Source organism: Podarcis cretensis, assembly GCF_951804945.1.
Source record: "Podarcis cretensis genome assembly, chromosome: 5".
Lineage (NCBI taxonomy): Eukaryota > Metazoa > Chordata > Lepidosauria > Squamata > Lacertidae > Podarcis > Podarcis cretensis.
This window is the reverse complement of record NC_137174.1, coordinates 32,350,367-32,367,961: the sequence shown is the minus strand read 5'-3', so window position 1 is coordinate 32,367,961 and position 17,595 is coordinate 32,350,367. Positions and strand designations below refer to the sequence as shown.

The 17,595-nt window shown below is 47.4% G+C and overlaps 1 protein-coding gene across 1 annotated transcript in view; it reads left to right on the top strand.

Moving 5' to 3' along the window:
- Positions 1-17,311, top strand: part of LOC307216305 (testican-2) — a 29,568-nt gene extending 12,257 nt beyond the window's left edge. The window contains exons 4-9 of the mRNA XM_079976478.1: positions 1,374-1,488; positions 3,481-3,600; positions 6,889-7,107; positions 8,440-8,502; positions 9,592-9,729; positions 10,700-17,311. Coding sequence (XP_079832604.1) covers positions 1,374-1,488; positions 3,481-3,600; positions 6,889-7,107; positions 8,440-8,502; positions 9,592-9,729; positions 10,700-10,845 — 801 coding nt within the window. The 3' untranslated portion in view covers positions 10,846-17,311. The remainder of the gene's footprint in view (positions 1-1,373; positions 1,489-3,480; positions 3,601-6,888; positions 7,108-8,439; positions 8,503-9,591; positions 9,730-10,699) is intronic.
- Positions 17,312-17,595: the final 284 nt, after the last annotated feature.

Below are 17,595 nucleotides of genomic sequence, written 5' to 3'. Positions count from 1 at the left end.
CGCCGGCTCCCTCGGCCAATAAAGCGAGATGAGCTCCACAACCCCAGAGTCGGTCACGACTAGACCTAATGGTCAGGGTCCCTTTACCTTATAAGCAGAATCAAGTGCACTATAATTAAAAACCCCGTCTGTGCCTTTGCAATCAAAATCCTACGTCAAGCCAAATTCTGTGACATGTGTAAGTGGGTGAAAAATAAGCCCATTTGCAAGATGTCTCTAATAATGAAAAATAGCGATCAATAAATAAATGCAGAATTCTGCAACATTTCTTTTGTGCTAGTCATTAGGAGCATGAGAAACTGCCTCATGCACTGAAGCCCCACCCCAGCTACCAAAAGCCTAATGTATTCCCCGCTTCCTTCCCTTCCCTTGCACACATGCTTGTGTATATATCTTCCTTGTGATGCCCCCCCCCCCCCCGGAAATCACAGCAGGCATGTAGCCTTGGCTAGTAACAGAACCCTTTCCTAAGTTGGACTACATCAGCTGAGCACCATTGCTCCAGCTGGGCATGGCTCCAGAGGCAGAGTTCATTATACTGCCATAGGAATACTTTCCAAGACTCGCTGTGCCTTCTATCGCAGACAAAAGGGAAATGGTCACATCCTCCGATTTATTATATTGAATGTCAGCATATTGATATACGCAGCTGCTAATCCCTGTGATTAATATGTTTACACTGGAGCTGATTAATGGAGTTGCATCCCATCAAGGAGCGTTCGGAGGAATATTATTCATGGAATTTGGAATTGGACGGGGGGGTGGGGAGTAACCGTTACGAACTTGTGCATGAGTATTCAGCCATTGCATTAAGCAATAGGTGAATCGTCATCTTAGTGCAGAACTTAGAGTATCCGTTTGTTTGTAGTGTTTGGACCCTGCTCCAGAAGCCGAAAAGCAACTTAACAATCATTTAAAAAGCAAGACAGTTGCTGCCCTCAGGTTTATAATCTAAAAGGGATGATACAAAACGGGGGAAAGGGATGAAGATAAGCAAACTCAGGCACCAGGTCTTTGCAGGATCAGCTGGGATGAAAACAACTTAAGGAAAGGAGGAGCCGAAAGGGTCTGGCCTGTTGACCGAGGTGATGAAGTGGCCCTTCTGCTCTTGCTCCTGCTGCCAAAAGATAGAGGAGAAGGAGGCATTGTCCACTCTGTAAGGGTGTGTGATCTATGTTGGACAGACTAGACAGGGACTACCAAATGAGGAGGGAAGCGTCAGGCGGCAGCAGAGGAGCAGGTGAGATGAGGTCGAGGAGGTTCATGGCATGCTCTCCTAGACCAGCAGAGTCCCGGAGCCCGGGTATCCTGTCCCCCATTTGATTGGCAAGTGCTGACTTCTCTGACTGTCTACTCTCCATTCTGTCTTGCAGTGCAAACTGGAGCAGCAAGCCTGCCTGACCAGCAAACAGCTGACGGTTAAGTGCGAGGGGCAGTGCCCATGCGCGAGTGAGCATAGCCCAACCTCAGCCACAGACACCAAACAAGGTCAGGGGGAACATTTTAGCAAATTGTCTGATGACAGCATCCTCTCCTTTCCTTTCTCTCTCTGCTGCTTTTTGTGTGAACAACAGAAAGCATGCCTAAGAGTCTGGCATTAAATCGTATTCCAAGGGGCCTCAATCTCCCTTGATCATGCCATATGCATTCGTCTGCCAGGAAAACTACATGAGACCATGATCCAGACGCAGGCAAGCTCCCTCCCCCGGTAACACATCTCACACTGCGGTTTCGTGTGCATTGTCATCATTTTGTTCTGGGAAGGTGACCCCAGGGCTGGCATTACTACCAGGCAACCTTGGGCAGTTTCAGGGCTCCAGCATATTGTGGCAGCGGGCACTGCTGCTGCTTGCCATGGACCCACCTTTTAAAAACAAACAAAAAAGAGCTAGTTCTCTACGCTGGGTCTACTCGCTGTTTGAATTTCCTACGGGAAATACCTACGGGACCACCTCTCCTGGTATGTCCCATGGAGGACCTTATGGTCTTCAAACAAAAACATTTTGGAGGTCCCAGGCCACAGAGAGGTTAGGCTGGCCTCAACCAGAGTCAGGGCTTTTTCGGCTGTGGCCCTGATCTGGTGTCACAAGAGACTAGGGCCCTGCGGGACTTGACATCTTTCCGCAGGGCCTGCAAGACAGAGCTGTTCCACCAGGCCTTTGGCCAAGGCACAGTCTGACCCCCTCCTTTGGTGATCCTCGTAGAACTCTGGCCCAGTGGTTGCCATTTGATTTTGAATTGATTTTAGAATATTGATTTTAGAATGCTGTGTTACTTTTAATGCTGTTAGCTGCTCTGAGCCCAGCTCCAGCTGGGGAGGGCGGGATATAAATAAAAATTTATTATTATATTATTATTAAAATGCTCCCTTCCCCACAGTGCAGCATTGTTTTAGGGCAGCGTTCAGAGCACAGTCTCAGCTGCACACTAATGCCAGGTAAGCCCATCAGAGCCCACTGCTGGGGAAGGGCTTCCATAAAGAGTACACATTGCCCAGGTCCCACACACACATCTAGGGTCTCCTGGACTTGGGTCAATATGGTGCTGACCTAAGAGCTGTGGGAAAGCTTAAAGCACCAAAAATCAGGTTCCCCCATGACTGCAGTTCTGGTCCATGCAATAAAGATTCAGAAATCATTTCAGCACATCTGCCAAGAGCCAGCTCGCATGGAAATGGGAAATCCAGTTCACGCTACACCGCCGTTTGCAAAATGGAGGAAGGAAGGAAATAGGTCCATTTTGTTGTTGCTTAGATTTCTTCCTTGCCCCTCACCATAAGGATCCAAGGCAGGTTTAGACAGTATTAAAACCAGATGAACCAATTTACAATCAAAAATATAAGGTGGGTCCTAAAAACGTACCATAGGCATCAAACGCCAGGATAAAGAGGTAAGTATCTGCTATGAGGCATGCATGAAATAAATATAAATGAATAAATAGAATGCTTAATGTTACTTAGCGAATATAGCACTGTTACCTGAGAAAAACCTAGCAAATTAATTAGCAAATTAATTGTGTAACTTTTGTTCAATTTGTTGGTATAAAGGTTGTTTCTGAGTTGTATGCTATTCTGTACCTAAACCCTTAAAATGGCAGGCTTCTGTCTGCTGCTTTACATCCCCATAAAAGTACAGAAGGCCAAATTCTAGACAAGTCCAAGATGTGTAACACACTCTGGTTAGGCAAGTGAGTGGTGCTCTTGTCAAATTCTGGAGTTTATCCACCATTTGGACAGCTCAGACTTTTGTTTAAGGCAGGGATTTCCAAGCTAATAAATGTCACAAGTCACCCCCTTCTCCAACTCCTCAGTAAGCAGTCCTTTCTGTATTACACACATAAACAAACTGACTTTACTCCACGAAGGTGGAATGTTTTGCTACATGAAAGAGACTTGCACAATGAATAAAATAGAGTTTGGGTGTCTTTCATATTCTTCCCAGCTCGGGGTGCTCAGTTAATAATTCTGCATTTGATTTACAGAAACCTGTACTGGGCAAGACTTGGCAGACTTGGGGGATCGGCTCCGTGACTGGTTCCAGCTCCTGCATGAGAATGCCAAGCAGAACAGCTCCGGGAGCGCAGGGGCCAATCCAGTGAATGGTATGCAGAAACTGTGGCCATTGTCATATGCATACGCGTACACAGTCATGGAAAGACAGGGACAGAGCCATGCAATCTCTGAAGAGATTCTCTCTGCAGTTACTGGACTGATATCTGTGTCCAGTGATTCCCTTAGACTGAACATCTTTGAGCTGCAGGTGGATGGTTGGTTGCATGATTGAATAGGTTTAAAAAACAAACACTCTTCTGTCCTTGGAAAGCCTGCACATTGGGGAAGAAAGGGTTACGTTCAAGGTAGTAGCATTAAGACAAACCTTAAGTCAGGATGAGGATTTCTGCTTGCACAAGGAAATGTTCTCCTCCTCTGCTTCCCCCCTAAATCTCTTCTGGGGTTTCCTCCAACTCTCTGGAGTAGATTTGAGGACAGCGGCCGGGGACCCAGTTGTGTTAATGCAACAGTTCTGTTGAATACCGCCCATATTTCTTCTATATATTTCTTCCTGGCAGGCTGGTTTTCCACACACAGGGAGCTTTTGATAGGGGATAATGCTGAAACGTGTGATTCACAATCTACGAAGTGGTACAGTCCTGGGGATACTTATGCGCAATAGGATATTTCTGAATGCATACTTTGGCTTAACCCAGGGGTTACTCTCCCATCATCCAGAGCCAGCATGGCCAATGGACAAGGATGGAAGGGAGTTGTAATCCAACAACATCTGGAGGGCTACTGGTCACCCCCCCCACTTGGCTTAACCCCTCTATTTCCTCTAAGTTATACCAGGAAGAACGTTGTTTCATTCAGGTGTGAAAGACGCAGGAACATATTCAGCTGTAACGTCAGCAGTGCAGAGATACCGGTGGGAAAATTCCGCCATGTTTTCAGGATCGATGTGAGAAAGCTCTGTGTCCTGCACTGAACGAGGGAAGGTGACCACAATCAGCCCTTCAACAACTCCTGTTAGAGAGGGACAGCCTTGTTGGAATGAATAGGACTTTGCAAGAGCCACAGGCTCATTTATTTCACCAGAGCTGGGGCAGCAGATGTGCCTGGTTCCGTCAATCTTTATTCCCCCTGTTGTGTCAGCTCTTATTTCCCCTTGTGAAACTAAATTGTTTTTGCTTTGGCTGAGCAGTTACTTGTTAGGTGCCAGCAGCTTGTTGTATTTTGGCACTAAACTGGTCTTTATGTGTGACTCTATTAGTTTATATACCATGAGATCAGGAATGGGGAATCTGCAGCTCTCCAGATGCTTCTGGACTACGAATCCCGTCATCGACCCCAGCTGCCGACCAAGCTGGCTGGGAATGATGGGCAATGTAGTCCAATAAACTCTGTAGGGCCACAGCTTTCCCCATCTCTGCACTAAACAGTTCTTGAGTCACCATCATGTTCATCCAATCAGATTCGGTGCGTTAAATACATGTGCCAATTTGCCACATTTTCATTAGCTGAAACACAATACTTTGTTCTCAGAGCTGATCTGAGAAATTAACGCTCTAACGACAAGCTGGAGTCTGTGGAATTCTCTACTTATTATTATTATTATTCTTTTTGTAGTTAGTGTGATAAAAGGAGAAATGTGCTTAGCACAGAAAGTTGGACTGGTTTGTCATCAGCAAACGCACATTTTGTACATTAAACCAAGCAAGCCCTGTTCATCTCCTGGCTGCTTCCACAGAGCAGAGCTTTCTGTGTGGGCCACCCACACTCTGCCAGTTGCTGTGTGAGCACAGCAAGGTAAAGGTTTTTGCGCACTTGTTTGTTTTAAACAAGTCCCCAGCCCCTGAGCAGAGTTGGCAGATTGGTCCCAGAGCACACGCAGAACGTGAAGTGTGACCGGTCAGGAGGAAGATCATTAGTTTAAATGTCAGTGAACAGAAAGCTCCAAGCCGCATGCTTCTCCCACAGGCGGGCCTGATGCATTGGAGGAAGTCTTGCCGCGTTGGGAGGGCGATGCCCTTGTGCCACCGTTGGCTCTGCCGCTCCCGTCCCTCGGCTTTCGTAAGTAGAGCAGTGAGCCGCCGTGGCTCACCTCCAGCGGCGAGGAAGTCCATCTGGAACCAGCCTGGCAGCAGCATCACAAACTACGTAGGAGATAGGAAGTGAAGCAGGCCGTGCAGGGAAATGGCAAGGCTCCCGTCTCCTTCAATAGCAGCTGCTTTTCCTAGAGGGCCACTTTGAGTAGCGAGCCGAGCGTGGCAGGCCGACGCCACAGCCATGACCCTTTCAGGCGAGCTGCCACTGTCGTCTTCTGTCCTGCGTGCCATGTCCTCCTTGCATCTTCTGCCTCTAGCTTGGCTTCAGGAAGGAGAGGGGTAGCAGCTGGTACCTTGTAGAGGACCAGATTTTGCCAGTGGGCCTGCAGTTCTTCACCTCTGCTCCATACATGCTTAACATGTATTTGCCATGCAGAACTGCGATGGTGGTATTTTGGGGTTCCGGTGCAGAATTTCAGGCCTGCGGTTTGAATCCTGGTGTGCAGCAGCATTGACAGGCAGCCTTTCCAGGAGAGGCCGTGCGTATGCACAAGCTTGTGTCGACGCACGAGCTTTTAAATAAGTAAAAATTCCGCAACTAGGAAGACGGAACTCTGTGAGCGGTATAAATTATGCAGATCAAGCCTATTTGCATAATGCATGCAGCTTCTCTGAGGAGCGGCAAGGCACTCTAGGAGCACCTTCCTCTCAGCCACAGGGTGTTCTCCTCGGCTTCTTGTTTGTGTAGCTCCTAAGCATCGCCTACACGTTTTTAATCACCCCTGTCTTTGTAGCCATAAGGTCTAGCAGCTTGCTTGGTTTCTTTAAAATAACGAGTAGAACCTGCAACAAATCACTGCAGGTGATCTACCTCTCAGTGCAAGTGCTCCTGTTCAGAGTTGCAGACAGACGTGTTGTCCTTAGGATACTCCATTGCACACACAGACACACACTTTGGGTTTTTGTGTTTATCAGCTGACACTCAACATTCCACAGCTGCTGAGCATGCTCAGTCTCCATTGGGTTGTCTTTGGGGTGGTTTTGCCTCCTAGGGGTGTATTTTTTAAGTTTTATACTTCTTCTTACCTTGAGGTTCACCTTCACACACTGCTTCTCCCATCTCGTCTCTCAGAAACCCCATTTCGGCTCCAAACCACCTGAGTTCACTCTTAGAGGGAACAATGGAAGCTGAGGTCCTCAGGATGATGAATTCTGCACCCAAATCCCGCACTTGCGGGCGCAAGCAGCCCTCGTTAGAACTATATGCGCAGAGGCACCTTCGCTCCCCCTTACTCTTCTTTCTCACTCTCTGCTGTTGTTGTTTTTTCAAACCCCTTCTGCTTGCAGTGCTGGACAAGAGCCTTGTGGCCAGTTGCAAAGACTCGATTGGCTGGATGTTTTCCAAGCTGGACACCAACGGCGACCTTTTCCTGGACCAGACGGAGCTGGCAGCCATCAACCTGGACAAGTACGAGATCTGCATCCGGCCTTTCTTCAACTCCTGCGACACCTACAAGGACGGCCGCGTCTCCACCGCAGAGTGGTGCTTCTGCTTCTGGCGAGAAAGTGCGTTGCTGCAAGGTTTCTCCTAAGAGTCTTTTGTGTTGACTCCTTCCAGCCAGTCATATCCCGCCATTTTTTATATAGCGCCAACTGTTGTAAGTGATGCTGAAAGAGATACACACACACACTGACAAATGGGCTTCTCCCTATCTTTCACTGATGGCACTAAGCTAAAGGCCTCTTCTTGGCTGATGTGTTTTACCATAGCATAATACTAAGTTCAGGGACTGTGGGTTAAACCACAGAGCCTAGGACTTGCCAATCAGAAGGTTGGCGGTTCGAATCCCCGTGACGGGGTGAGCTCCCATTGCTCGGTCCCTGCTCCTGTCAACCTAGCAGTTCGAAAGCACGTCAAAGCGCAAGTAGATAAATAGGCGGGAAGGTAAACGGCGTTTCCGTGCGCTACTCTGGTTCGCCAGAAGCGGCTTAGTCATGCTGGCCACATGACCCGGAAGCTGTACGCCGGCTCCCTCGGCCAATAAAGCAAGATGAGCGCCGCAACCCCAGAGTTGGTCACGACTGGACCTAATGGTCAGGGGTCCCTTTACCCTTTACCTTTAGTACTAAGTTCAAGCTGTTTAAAGAGGCACTCGTTACAGCCCCACTTAGATTAAAGATCATCCTTTATTTGCACGCCACCTTTCCGTCGTAAATTTTGCTCGTGGTGGCAAAACTGGCTAAGTGGCAACAGAATTTAACAATAAGTTAACTAAAACATCTCAGCATCTCAGTAATAAATATACCATAAAATTGAACATTAGTAAGGTCTACTAATAAAACTCAGAAACATCCCTGTAAATAAACCTTCAAGATTAATTCTGGACCCCAAGGGAAGCCCCAAAACATCACCCCACCTTGATAGTCTCTAGCAGCATGCTTTTTCCCAGACTTGCAGCGAAGCTGGTCTCTCTTATATTTTCTCCCCGGGAGCTGCCAGTAGTTTTTAGGAGGGAGAATATTTGCTTAGCGTTTACGTAGTGCTTTTTCTTATGAACTCAGAGCCCTTTGCGCGCGCGCACACACACACACACACACACACACACACACACACACACACACAGACACTTCAGTAATCCTTGCAACAGCCCTGGAAGTTAGACCACTGCTGTTAGTAAATGAAACACTGATATTTATGTAAGTGGTTTTTCTTAAGGGCTTAGAGCACTTTGCATATTTTATGTTAATTATTCTTCCAGCAGTCCTGCAAGGTAGGCCCTCGTATCAGAGATTACTGGGGGAGAATGGCTCATTTATTGACACAGCTCCGCTGAGATTATTTTGAGCTGGTTTTTGGCAATCCTGGAATGGACCTGTGTTTTGCTTTGGGTGTTTCAGAGCCTCCTTGTCTTGTGGAGCTGGAGAGGATACAGATCCAGGAAGCAGCCAAAAAGAAACCTGGTGAGTTGTGGAACTGGGGAGCTGTTTGGGGATGGGTGAGGGAAGGGGAAAGGGGTCTTGTGGATGTCTCGTGCTGATAGTCCATGCTTGGAAGGCACTTCAGCAGGCAATGTTGGCTTCTTTCACCCAAGCCCCATCTCTGCTTGCCCCACAGCTGAGGGCCAGAGGATCCACACCTGTTTTAGATGATGGTGTCATGGAAATGAAGATTTAGGCAGATCTGACGGCTCTTCCCTAAGGTCCAGCTCAGGCATCCCCAAACTCGGCCCTCTGGCTGTTTTGGGACTACAATTCCCATCATCCCTGACCACTGGTCTTGTTAGCTAGGGATGATGGGAGTTGTAGTCCCAAAACAGCTGGAGGGCCGAGTTTGGGGATACCTGGTCCAGCTCATATATGTGGGTGGACATGCTCAAAGCAGCCTTATGGCTGGAGCCATTTGTGCGAGCAAATCCCCAATCTGGGCAGATTTCAGCAATAATCGTGCAACAGCTCATTGTCGCAGGCCAGGCCACGGGAGTTTGTAGCGGTGCATTGCCCTGGCCGTGTGCATATATGGCAATCCACTTATTACACATTATGATTTTTGTCTGTGGTTTTTGCACACCATAATTCTTGTCAGGGAAATAATCGATGTGTGAAGATTTTCCCTTGTCATTTTCCACTGCATATGTTTATGCGTGAAAGCACCTCTGAGGTCAGATCATTTTTTGTTTAACTGTGTATTGAAGAAGCTAATTTTTTAAGGTGGTTCTAAGCACAATTAAATATAAAGTCCGTACTCTGGCCAGTTATTCCTTACAGTCTAAGCTCCTTTCTTATTCAAAGTGTATGATCTTCCTTTAAATTCCCAGTTGTACAAGATGCTGTGGGCTGCTTGGGTTGCCATATGTCCTCTTTTCCCAGGACAAGTCCTCCTTTTTGCCATGGCGATCCATAGTTAAAAGCAGAAGTCGGCAAATGTGTCCCTCTTTTTTGTTCTTCAAAACACAGCAATCCTAAAAATCATTTCCCAGCAATGAAGTCCTGCTGCTGCAACCATTGTATCCCAACTCTACTGACGCCCTGTTGCTGACTTTGCTTTCCCAGGGATCTTCATCCCCAGCTGCGATGAGGATGGGTACTATCGGAAGATGCAGTGTGACCCAAGCAGTGGGGAGTGTTGGTGCGTGGACCACCTTGGCATGGAACTAACAGGAACACGGATGCATGGGAATCCAGATTGTGGTAAGGAGAATGGAGAGGAAAGGTGGGGAGAACTGTTGGCGGGTTGGAGCACAAAATGTACACGTTGCACACAGCAAAGGGGGCCTCCGTCGTGGTCCCCGTCGTGGACTGGTTGGATGCAGAGGAACGGTGGGAAGAACCAGCTGTGGAACTCACAAGAAGGCTCAGAGGCCAGGGAATGGTGGTGGGACCACGATGAGCGGTCAGAGGGAGAAGACTGGGCAGAGGAGGTGTCGGAAGCTGAAGAGGTAACAGGTCTGAGTGAGCTGGGAGAGTCTGTGGCAGAGAGGAGTCCAGAAGCTGAAGCAGGAGAGGAGGGAGGCCAAGAGGCAGAGAGGAGACTGGCTAGTGAAGAGGCACAAGTGTCTCCCCCTCTTGCTGCGACCAGCTCCCCTCTTCCTGGTCTCCCAGAACATGCAGAGAAATGAAGAGGGCAGAGGAATGGGAGACAAGACAACAGAGCCTTCGGCTGCCGGGGAAGGAATTGAGGGAGGAGCCTTACAGAGCGGTGGGAACCTCGCAACTGCTTCCCTGGGGCTACTAGAAAGAGTTGCTGTGATCTCTAGGCCTGCACTGTTTTGGTTTCTTCGAATAAAGAGTTAACTTCACAGACACTGGACTTAGGCAGCAGTGAGGAGGTAGGAACCTTCAGTCTCAGCAAGTGCTTCTAGGCGGGGGGGAGGGGGGCAAGACTTGCTGGAGACGAGTTGCTGTGCTCACGAGGCCTGACACTCCTGGGTTTTTTTGCCAACAAAGAGTTAACTCCAACTTGCTCAGTGTGATTTCCTGCTGGCTCACTCCTGTTGGCCCCACTTGTAGAGTTGAGCGGAAAGGTTTCCTCGCCATGGAAGAAGTGAATGAATGCCTTCAGAGGGGGAGGGTTCACCATCCACGGTTACCAAAGTGCCGCACCGCCGTTTCCTTACTAACGCTGCTGCTTCTTCTGCTGTTGTTCTTCTCGTCGTTGCAGATGATATCGTTGGATTCTCTGGGGACTTTGGGAGTGGCGTCGGGTGGGAAGACGAGGAAGAGAAAGAGACTGAGGAAGCCGGCGAGGAGGCCGAGGAGGAGGAAGGCGAGGCGGGAGAGGCCGACGACGGAGGCTACATCTGGTAGAAGCCGCCGAGGGCACAGTTTGGTCAGGATGCTGGCTGCAGGGCTGGGAGACGGCCGTCAAAACCCGAAGGAGAGGAACAGCTTAACAAGATGATCAGGAAACACAGTTGAATGTAACTAACTATGGCAGAACATGTTGTGTGTGCGTGTGTGAGTGTGTGTATGTATGCACCTGCCTGGGTGAGTCCATTCTCCTTAAATGGCCGTGGGGATTATCTTGTTTCCCACCCCCCAGCTTAGCAGAGATCAAAGCTGTATCAAAGCAAAATGGGAAAGGGGGCAAAGTATTCTGCACTGTAGGTTCGGGTGGTCTTTTTATATATATAAATATATTTAAAAAATGTAATTTAATTTAATGTTTAAATTGTCTTATCACACATTTCCGCTCGTAGCCAGACCCCCAAATATGTTTACCTGCCCCATCATCTCTCGTGTTATGGTTCCTAGCAATAGCTTCCAACAATTTACACATTGTTAGGTATGTACACCCTGGTGCACCAGATCGCTTTCAAGCACATGCTCTGCAAGCGCCCAGGAGCTCTGCCAAGCATTCCTGGGTCTTCGTCGCAATGGAAGAGGTGTGATCACCTGGACTTCGGCTGACAGGTCAGGGATGAAGAGCAGCCCCTTTCTCTTCCTTTGACCATATGTTAGATCCATATCAGGCTGGGACAGGTAGCACAGCGCTGGTTCCAAACTTGGCTAGCATATTACGGACTTCTCAGACACCGAGAGGGTCCTGCAAAATCCTACCTCCCTGGAAAGTCCCCCACAGGAGGCTTGGCATCCTCGTATTGATTTAAGAACCGACAGGTGATCACAGGGTTGTGCCCGCTGATTTAAAGGATCCCAAGAAAGGGCACTGCAAACTTGTCTCAACTTCATCTCTGGTCACTGTAGAATAACGGGCTTCCATTTGGCCTCTCGGTGCCCTGGCAGATGACAGAGGCATTTGGGCACACAATTGGCTGAGAAACACTGATTATTATTTTTTTAAAAAAAAGGAGAAATAACTTTATTGATTGTGGAATGCAAATTTGTGGGGCAGGCTAGGGTAACCAACGGCAAAAAGGCATCCCTAGCTAGGAACAAAGTTCCCATGATGAAAAAGGGGGGGGTCCATATCCGTCAACAGCAAAACAGCCACCCCAGGAGGTTTGCTTCCGAATGATTTGGGTTGCAGTGTGGCGTTGCTATTGGCTGCTTTGTTTCTAGGTAGAGATGCTCTTTTCTATATTATTTTCCAGGTCAGGGGAACTGTAGGCTTTTCGCCTGGAGAGGGTGCACCGCAGCAAACTTTAAATTCTCCTTTGAAAGAGACGGTCGTCCCACTGCTGCTGCGTTTGGACGCACCCACTGCTTTGTGGGCGTGGGTTCCTGCAGGTGTGAGATTCTGTGTGTGAGTGTGTTGTGAGTGCATGGGTGTTGCAGCCACGGGTGCCCTCACGCAGTGTGAGCAGATGGTGGGTGTTTGTGTGTGTGCGTGTGTGGAGAATGGGGGAGGGCCAGCTTGGCTTATTACATTGAGCATTCCAGAGCTTACGCAAAAACTGCGCTTCCGGTAGAGCCATCTAGGCTTTCTGTGCGGCTCCATATCCTTCAAATACACACACAAAAAGTTTATGAATAACTGTGGGATTTTTATTTTTTTTAACGTGAGCTAAACCTCCCAGTGAGCCCGGCCACATGCTTGCGGTGGCACCATAACAGAGAACACTTGTGTAGCCCAGCTGTGATAATAAACAAGCCTTGCTGTGTCGACCTCTCTTAACCTTCCTTCTTGCCTAGGCTCTTCCCTCTCTATTTGTCTCTGTCTATATACACACCCGCACGCTTCACACCCCTCCTTTATTCCACTATTTCTTCTACTTTTCTGCAGAGAGAATAATAGCTTATGACCGAGCGAGACTTGGAACTTGTCACTGCCGGGAGGGAGTGGCCTTCTCAGTCCTTGTCCTTTGGGAAATTCCTCCTCTTCCTCCTTAGACTTTGCATTTTTGTACCCTCCCCCCTTCCCTTTCTGCTGCTAAGAGATCCATTTGCATCTTGTTAATACACAGAGTCACAGAATTGTAGAGTTGGATGGGACCCTGAGGATCATGTGGCCTAACCCCCTGCAATGCAAGAATATGCATCTGTCCCATATAGGGATTGAACCTGCAACTTCAGCACCAACTATCCAGTGACTTACTCGAGCTTTGGTTTCTGGAAAGCCCCTCTTTGAGGGCTCCTCCACTGTTGTTGCCTCCTCCCCCCTTCTGCCTGTGTTTCTGGGACTGAATTTCCCAGTTGTGCATGTTTAAATAACCTGTAAATACATCTTTCGAATCTGGGAAGCAAATTTTTGCTAACTTCACTAGCAGGGCAGCATCCCAAAATTAATGCAAAGAGGAAGAATTGCCCATCTATTTGGACACAGGAGTGACCAAGATGGGGTGTTTTAATGGATGGCACAGTGGTGGCAGCAGGACCAAGTCTGTGCAGACATGCCAGGGGGAGCAGTGTTGGCTCTTCCTGTATTCCTTGCACAGCCCCCGCCTCTCCCTGCCAACCTAGTTTGCCCCATCCAGGGAAGCAGCAATGATGGTGCCCCTCCACACCAGACACTCTTTAATACTGTAGAACTTGGGGGGGGGGGGAGACAACAATTTTTTTTGTGTGTGTGTGCTTGCTGTGTTGATAACAAGGCTTATGGTTGATGATTGCTTGTCCTCCTTGACACCTTTGACGACAGCCTTGGAGACGGATGATAGGGTTTTGTTTTGTTTCCAGAGGGTTGAAGGTAGAATGGCAGACAAATGGTGGCCCATGATTGATCCTCATTGTGTCTGATCGCAGGTTTTTGTAGGTTTTGGCTGTCAAGAACTGCTCAAAAACCAGCTTCTCAAAAATGTATTGCATCGACTGAAGACAAAGGAATGAGTGTCAGTGCCATGGAAAACGATAAGTCAACCATGCCACTTTCAACTTTCTTTTTAAGAACTATTTTCTCTCTCCAGATTGTCTAGCTTTGCCCAGTTTTGAAAGAAAAACTTCCCCATGGGACAAAAGACATACTTATTCGCCAATGGAAGAGAAACCTCTCCATTTTCTTAAGGGGGGTTAAAAAGTAATTGGAGATCATTTTTTCTTCTTATGGTGAACACATAATGTCTTTTGTCTATTCTCTGCTTCCAGCCTTAATTTTACACCCCATTTGTTTTAATGCATTTTTAGCTGATTCGTATTACCTCGTGACACATTCTCTGACTTCTAGGGTAGCAGAAGCAGAAGATACGTCATCCCAAATGACGTCCATAGGAGAAACTCTTGCCGCCCCTGTAGGGTTCACCTTGTCAAGTGGACTTGGGTGCAGAATTAAAGACTTCCTGTTTCTCCTTGGGTTGCCAACTCCTTTCCTAACAGAGAACAGAGAAATACTGCAGGAGCAAACTTCCCAATCACTGTGACTCCATGACTGGAAGTGTGGGGATTATTTTATCTGTAGCGCTTCTCCTGTCATGCAGCTGTTCAAAGACATGAGAGCAAGACTTTGTGTCGAGTTAGTGAATCGAATCTCAGCTCCCCAAACCTTTTTGCTAGGGTTAAACTTTAAGAGTATGAGGATTAGTCCAAATAACCTCTGAGCATGTGCAATGCCCCTTCCTACTGGGTAATCTGAAATAGGCCTCTTTCACATATCTGAGATTACATGGTAGGTCTTTCCAGATAAGAGGCTTACTTTTGGAGCAGGCTTGAATCTCAGGACAGGGTCCCGCTGGGGAAAGGAGTTGGCAACCCTTGACTTTGCTTGGATTTCACTGGGGTTGGTTAGATCATCCCAGTTTTTCAAAATCTCACTCTTTTTTTCCAAACCTGCAAGCTAGTCTGAATGTTGTAAATAAGGAAACAACACTTGGCACGTGCATGCCCCCCCCTCTCCCTCTCTCTCACACACAAGTTCTTCCTCTTCACAGCTTTGCTTTCCACACCACGTTCGCCCCATCAATGCTGTTTGTTTTCAGTAAGAGCAGGAACTGTCTTAGCCAGCCTGGGAATTCAACACCAGAGACGACTTAAAAGAAATAAAAAAGAAAGAGTCTCTTCCCCGAGGGAAGCAGCTAGGATATCATCACCATATCAAGCAGCCATGCCAGCGCTGGAGCTGTGTGTATCAGGCAGTTCTGACAACTTCACCTGTTTTGCAATCTCTGTGCTGGCAGAGAGTGAGAAAAGACAAGCGAAGAAGCCTCTTATCATACCGTTAGTATCAACCAGATTCGGATTTCTGAAAACACCAGGCTGCATTGCCGCCATTTTATTTATTTTTTCATGCATGAGCCCTGTGCAAATAAGAAAGAGCAAGCCTGCTTCAGAGCGTAAGTATGTAATGTTTTGGTTGCTTCAACAAATTGGCCAAAGGGGTCTCCCTAATAGCAGGTGCTCCTCTTCTTGGTTGCTTGTCTCCATACATTTTTAGGTTTGCCCCTAAGATGATCACATTTTTAGGTGTATGCTGACACTAGCGACTGTAGTATGGCATTCATAGCATGTTTTGAATCTGTGTGTCATCTGAGTAATCTTGTCAAGGAACTGATTGGCAGCGACTACCTGGCGAGCGTGCCCTCAGTAGCAAACCCAGGTTTGCCTTTGTGTAATGTATGAAAAAGCCCTACAGGCCTGATCCTTGCTGTTTTGAGCTGGTGAAGTCCTCTTTCTATTCTTTTGAGCTTTGAGGATCAAGCTCCCCTGATCCTCTCTGGGAGAGCTAAGCAATCGCTTGCTCAGGTGGGCAAGAAATTGCCTTCTATTGGAACCCCTTACTGGCCGATGATCAGAGGACAAATGAATATATCTGGAAGAACTCTTGGTATTCATGTGGGCAAATATTATTTTCCCTTGATATTCATTGATTCTGGAAGCTGGAGGGGAAGGAAATGGACCATTCTTCTCCTCCAGAGTACAGCTGACAAGAATTAACATCCAAGGGAAGGAAAACTTTGCAATGCATTAAACTCCTAAGACTGCAGCTAACCATTTCATCCAAATGTTCTTGTATTCAGAAGTGACTTCAATTCATTTTAAAATGTGGAGAGTAGACCGCAGTTCTTGAACCACCTCCTCAAAAGTTGGCCAATGGCCATTGGGATGTGTTCCTGTTCTGATGCTTTCATGCACAAATGCCGTGTAGAGCATGTGACTTGAAGATGGCAGCCAAAGGTTGCATTTCTCTTAAGCACGCTTCAGAAGCGAATTCAGTTGGAAGTGACGTCCATATCCAGCACTCATTCTGCACAACAGCCAGAGGTGTGCATCCCAGTCTGCACCAACAAGTGAAACCTGCAAGTCCATTAAGTTCCAGATGAGCCCTGAGATGTGGATCAAAACACTCACCCACATTGGCTGTAGTGTGTTTGCTTCTACATAAGGGATTCCCTTCATGTTGTAGCAAGACAATTGTGTTAGTTACTGGGGGAGTTAGGCTCACAGGTGTGCTGCTTTTGAAATTTGCCCTGTACACAAACACACCCCTCTTCTTCCCCTTAGTGTCCAAATCTCAAATAGATCATTTCTACACATTTATTGCAAGTCTCCCCACACCAAACAAATTAAAAGTAGCTCTGTCTAGTCCAATCTATTAAACCTTTCTCTCTTCTCTGTATTGAATCTCAGCTCAGTGTTGATGGAAAGAATGTGTATTTTTAAAGTGTTAAAATGAGTTGATTTTTTTTTTGAAAGGGGGGGAAAAACCAACAGCATTTTACGCTTAACAAACCAGAATCGAGAAACAAACTCGCCTATAGGCTGAGAACATATTTAAGTCTTATGTGCAATAATAACTTCTGAACTTTATAGCGTTAAACATCGTGTTCAAGTGCTTTGATTTCAGTTTGTATATTTCAGTGCTGCAAGTGTATCTCGGTAATTCTAGACGATTAAAAATGAAACAACAAAAAAAAGTGTTAGAATGTATGTGTGTGCATATGGCGGGCACTGGAACACCAGCGGGGGCAAGCCTGCCCAAGTTCATAGCCTTTGAAATCCTATTGCGGCCTTTGCTAGTCTTGTGCCCTCCGGATATCCACTTTGGACTACAGTTCCCATCAGACCCTGCGTGGGCCTGATGGGAGTCCAGGACATTCAGAGGGTGCCATGTTTGCAAAAGCTGTCCAGTTGGTTCCAGTGGGAAAGTTTAAACACTTCCTTCCACGGAAATCGTTCTGGGACTTTAAAGAGCTCAACTTGGGCGAGACCTTGCCCCCCAGGCTCCTGTTCCTAGGGTGCCCTCTCCCCTCCCTCCCTCCCAGCTGTGACACTCCTGTATCGCTTTCCCGGCGGCTCCCTGGGAAACTGTTTCACATTGTCGGTTCTCTGCCTAATAACTTAACTTACTTAACCTAAGGAAACAAGTACACACGTACACCATTCCAAGAAATGAATACAACCTTATTTTTTAAAAAAAGAAAATAAAAATTTATAAACATCACTCCGTTGTGGTTTGTAATGGCACTGGGGAGGGGATTGGGGTCGGGGAAGAGTTTGAGAAGACGGAAGGGCGCTGATGTGCGCTCAGGGAAGATGGCTACTCGTAAAAAGGCCCACCTGTTGGGCTCCACCTGGCTGTGGTACTTCCAAGATGAATCCCCACTTCTTGCCGTCCATTAGCTTTGGAAAGGCATTTCTGTGATTTGAGCTGGGAGGCGGCCTCAGAACAGCTCAATGGGTGTATGCAGTCATATGGGTAAATGTGGAACTCCTAGAGCAGAGATG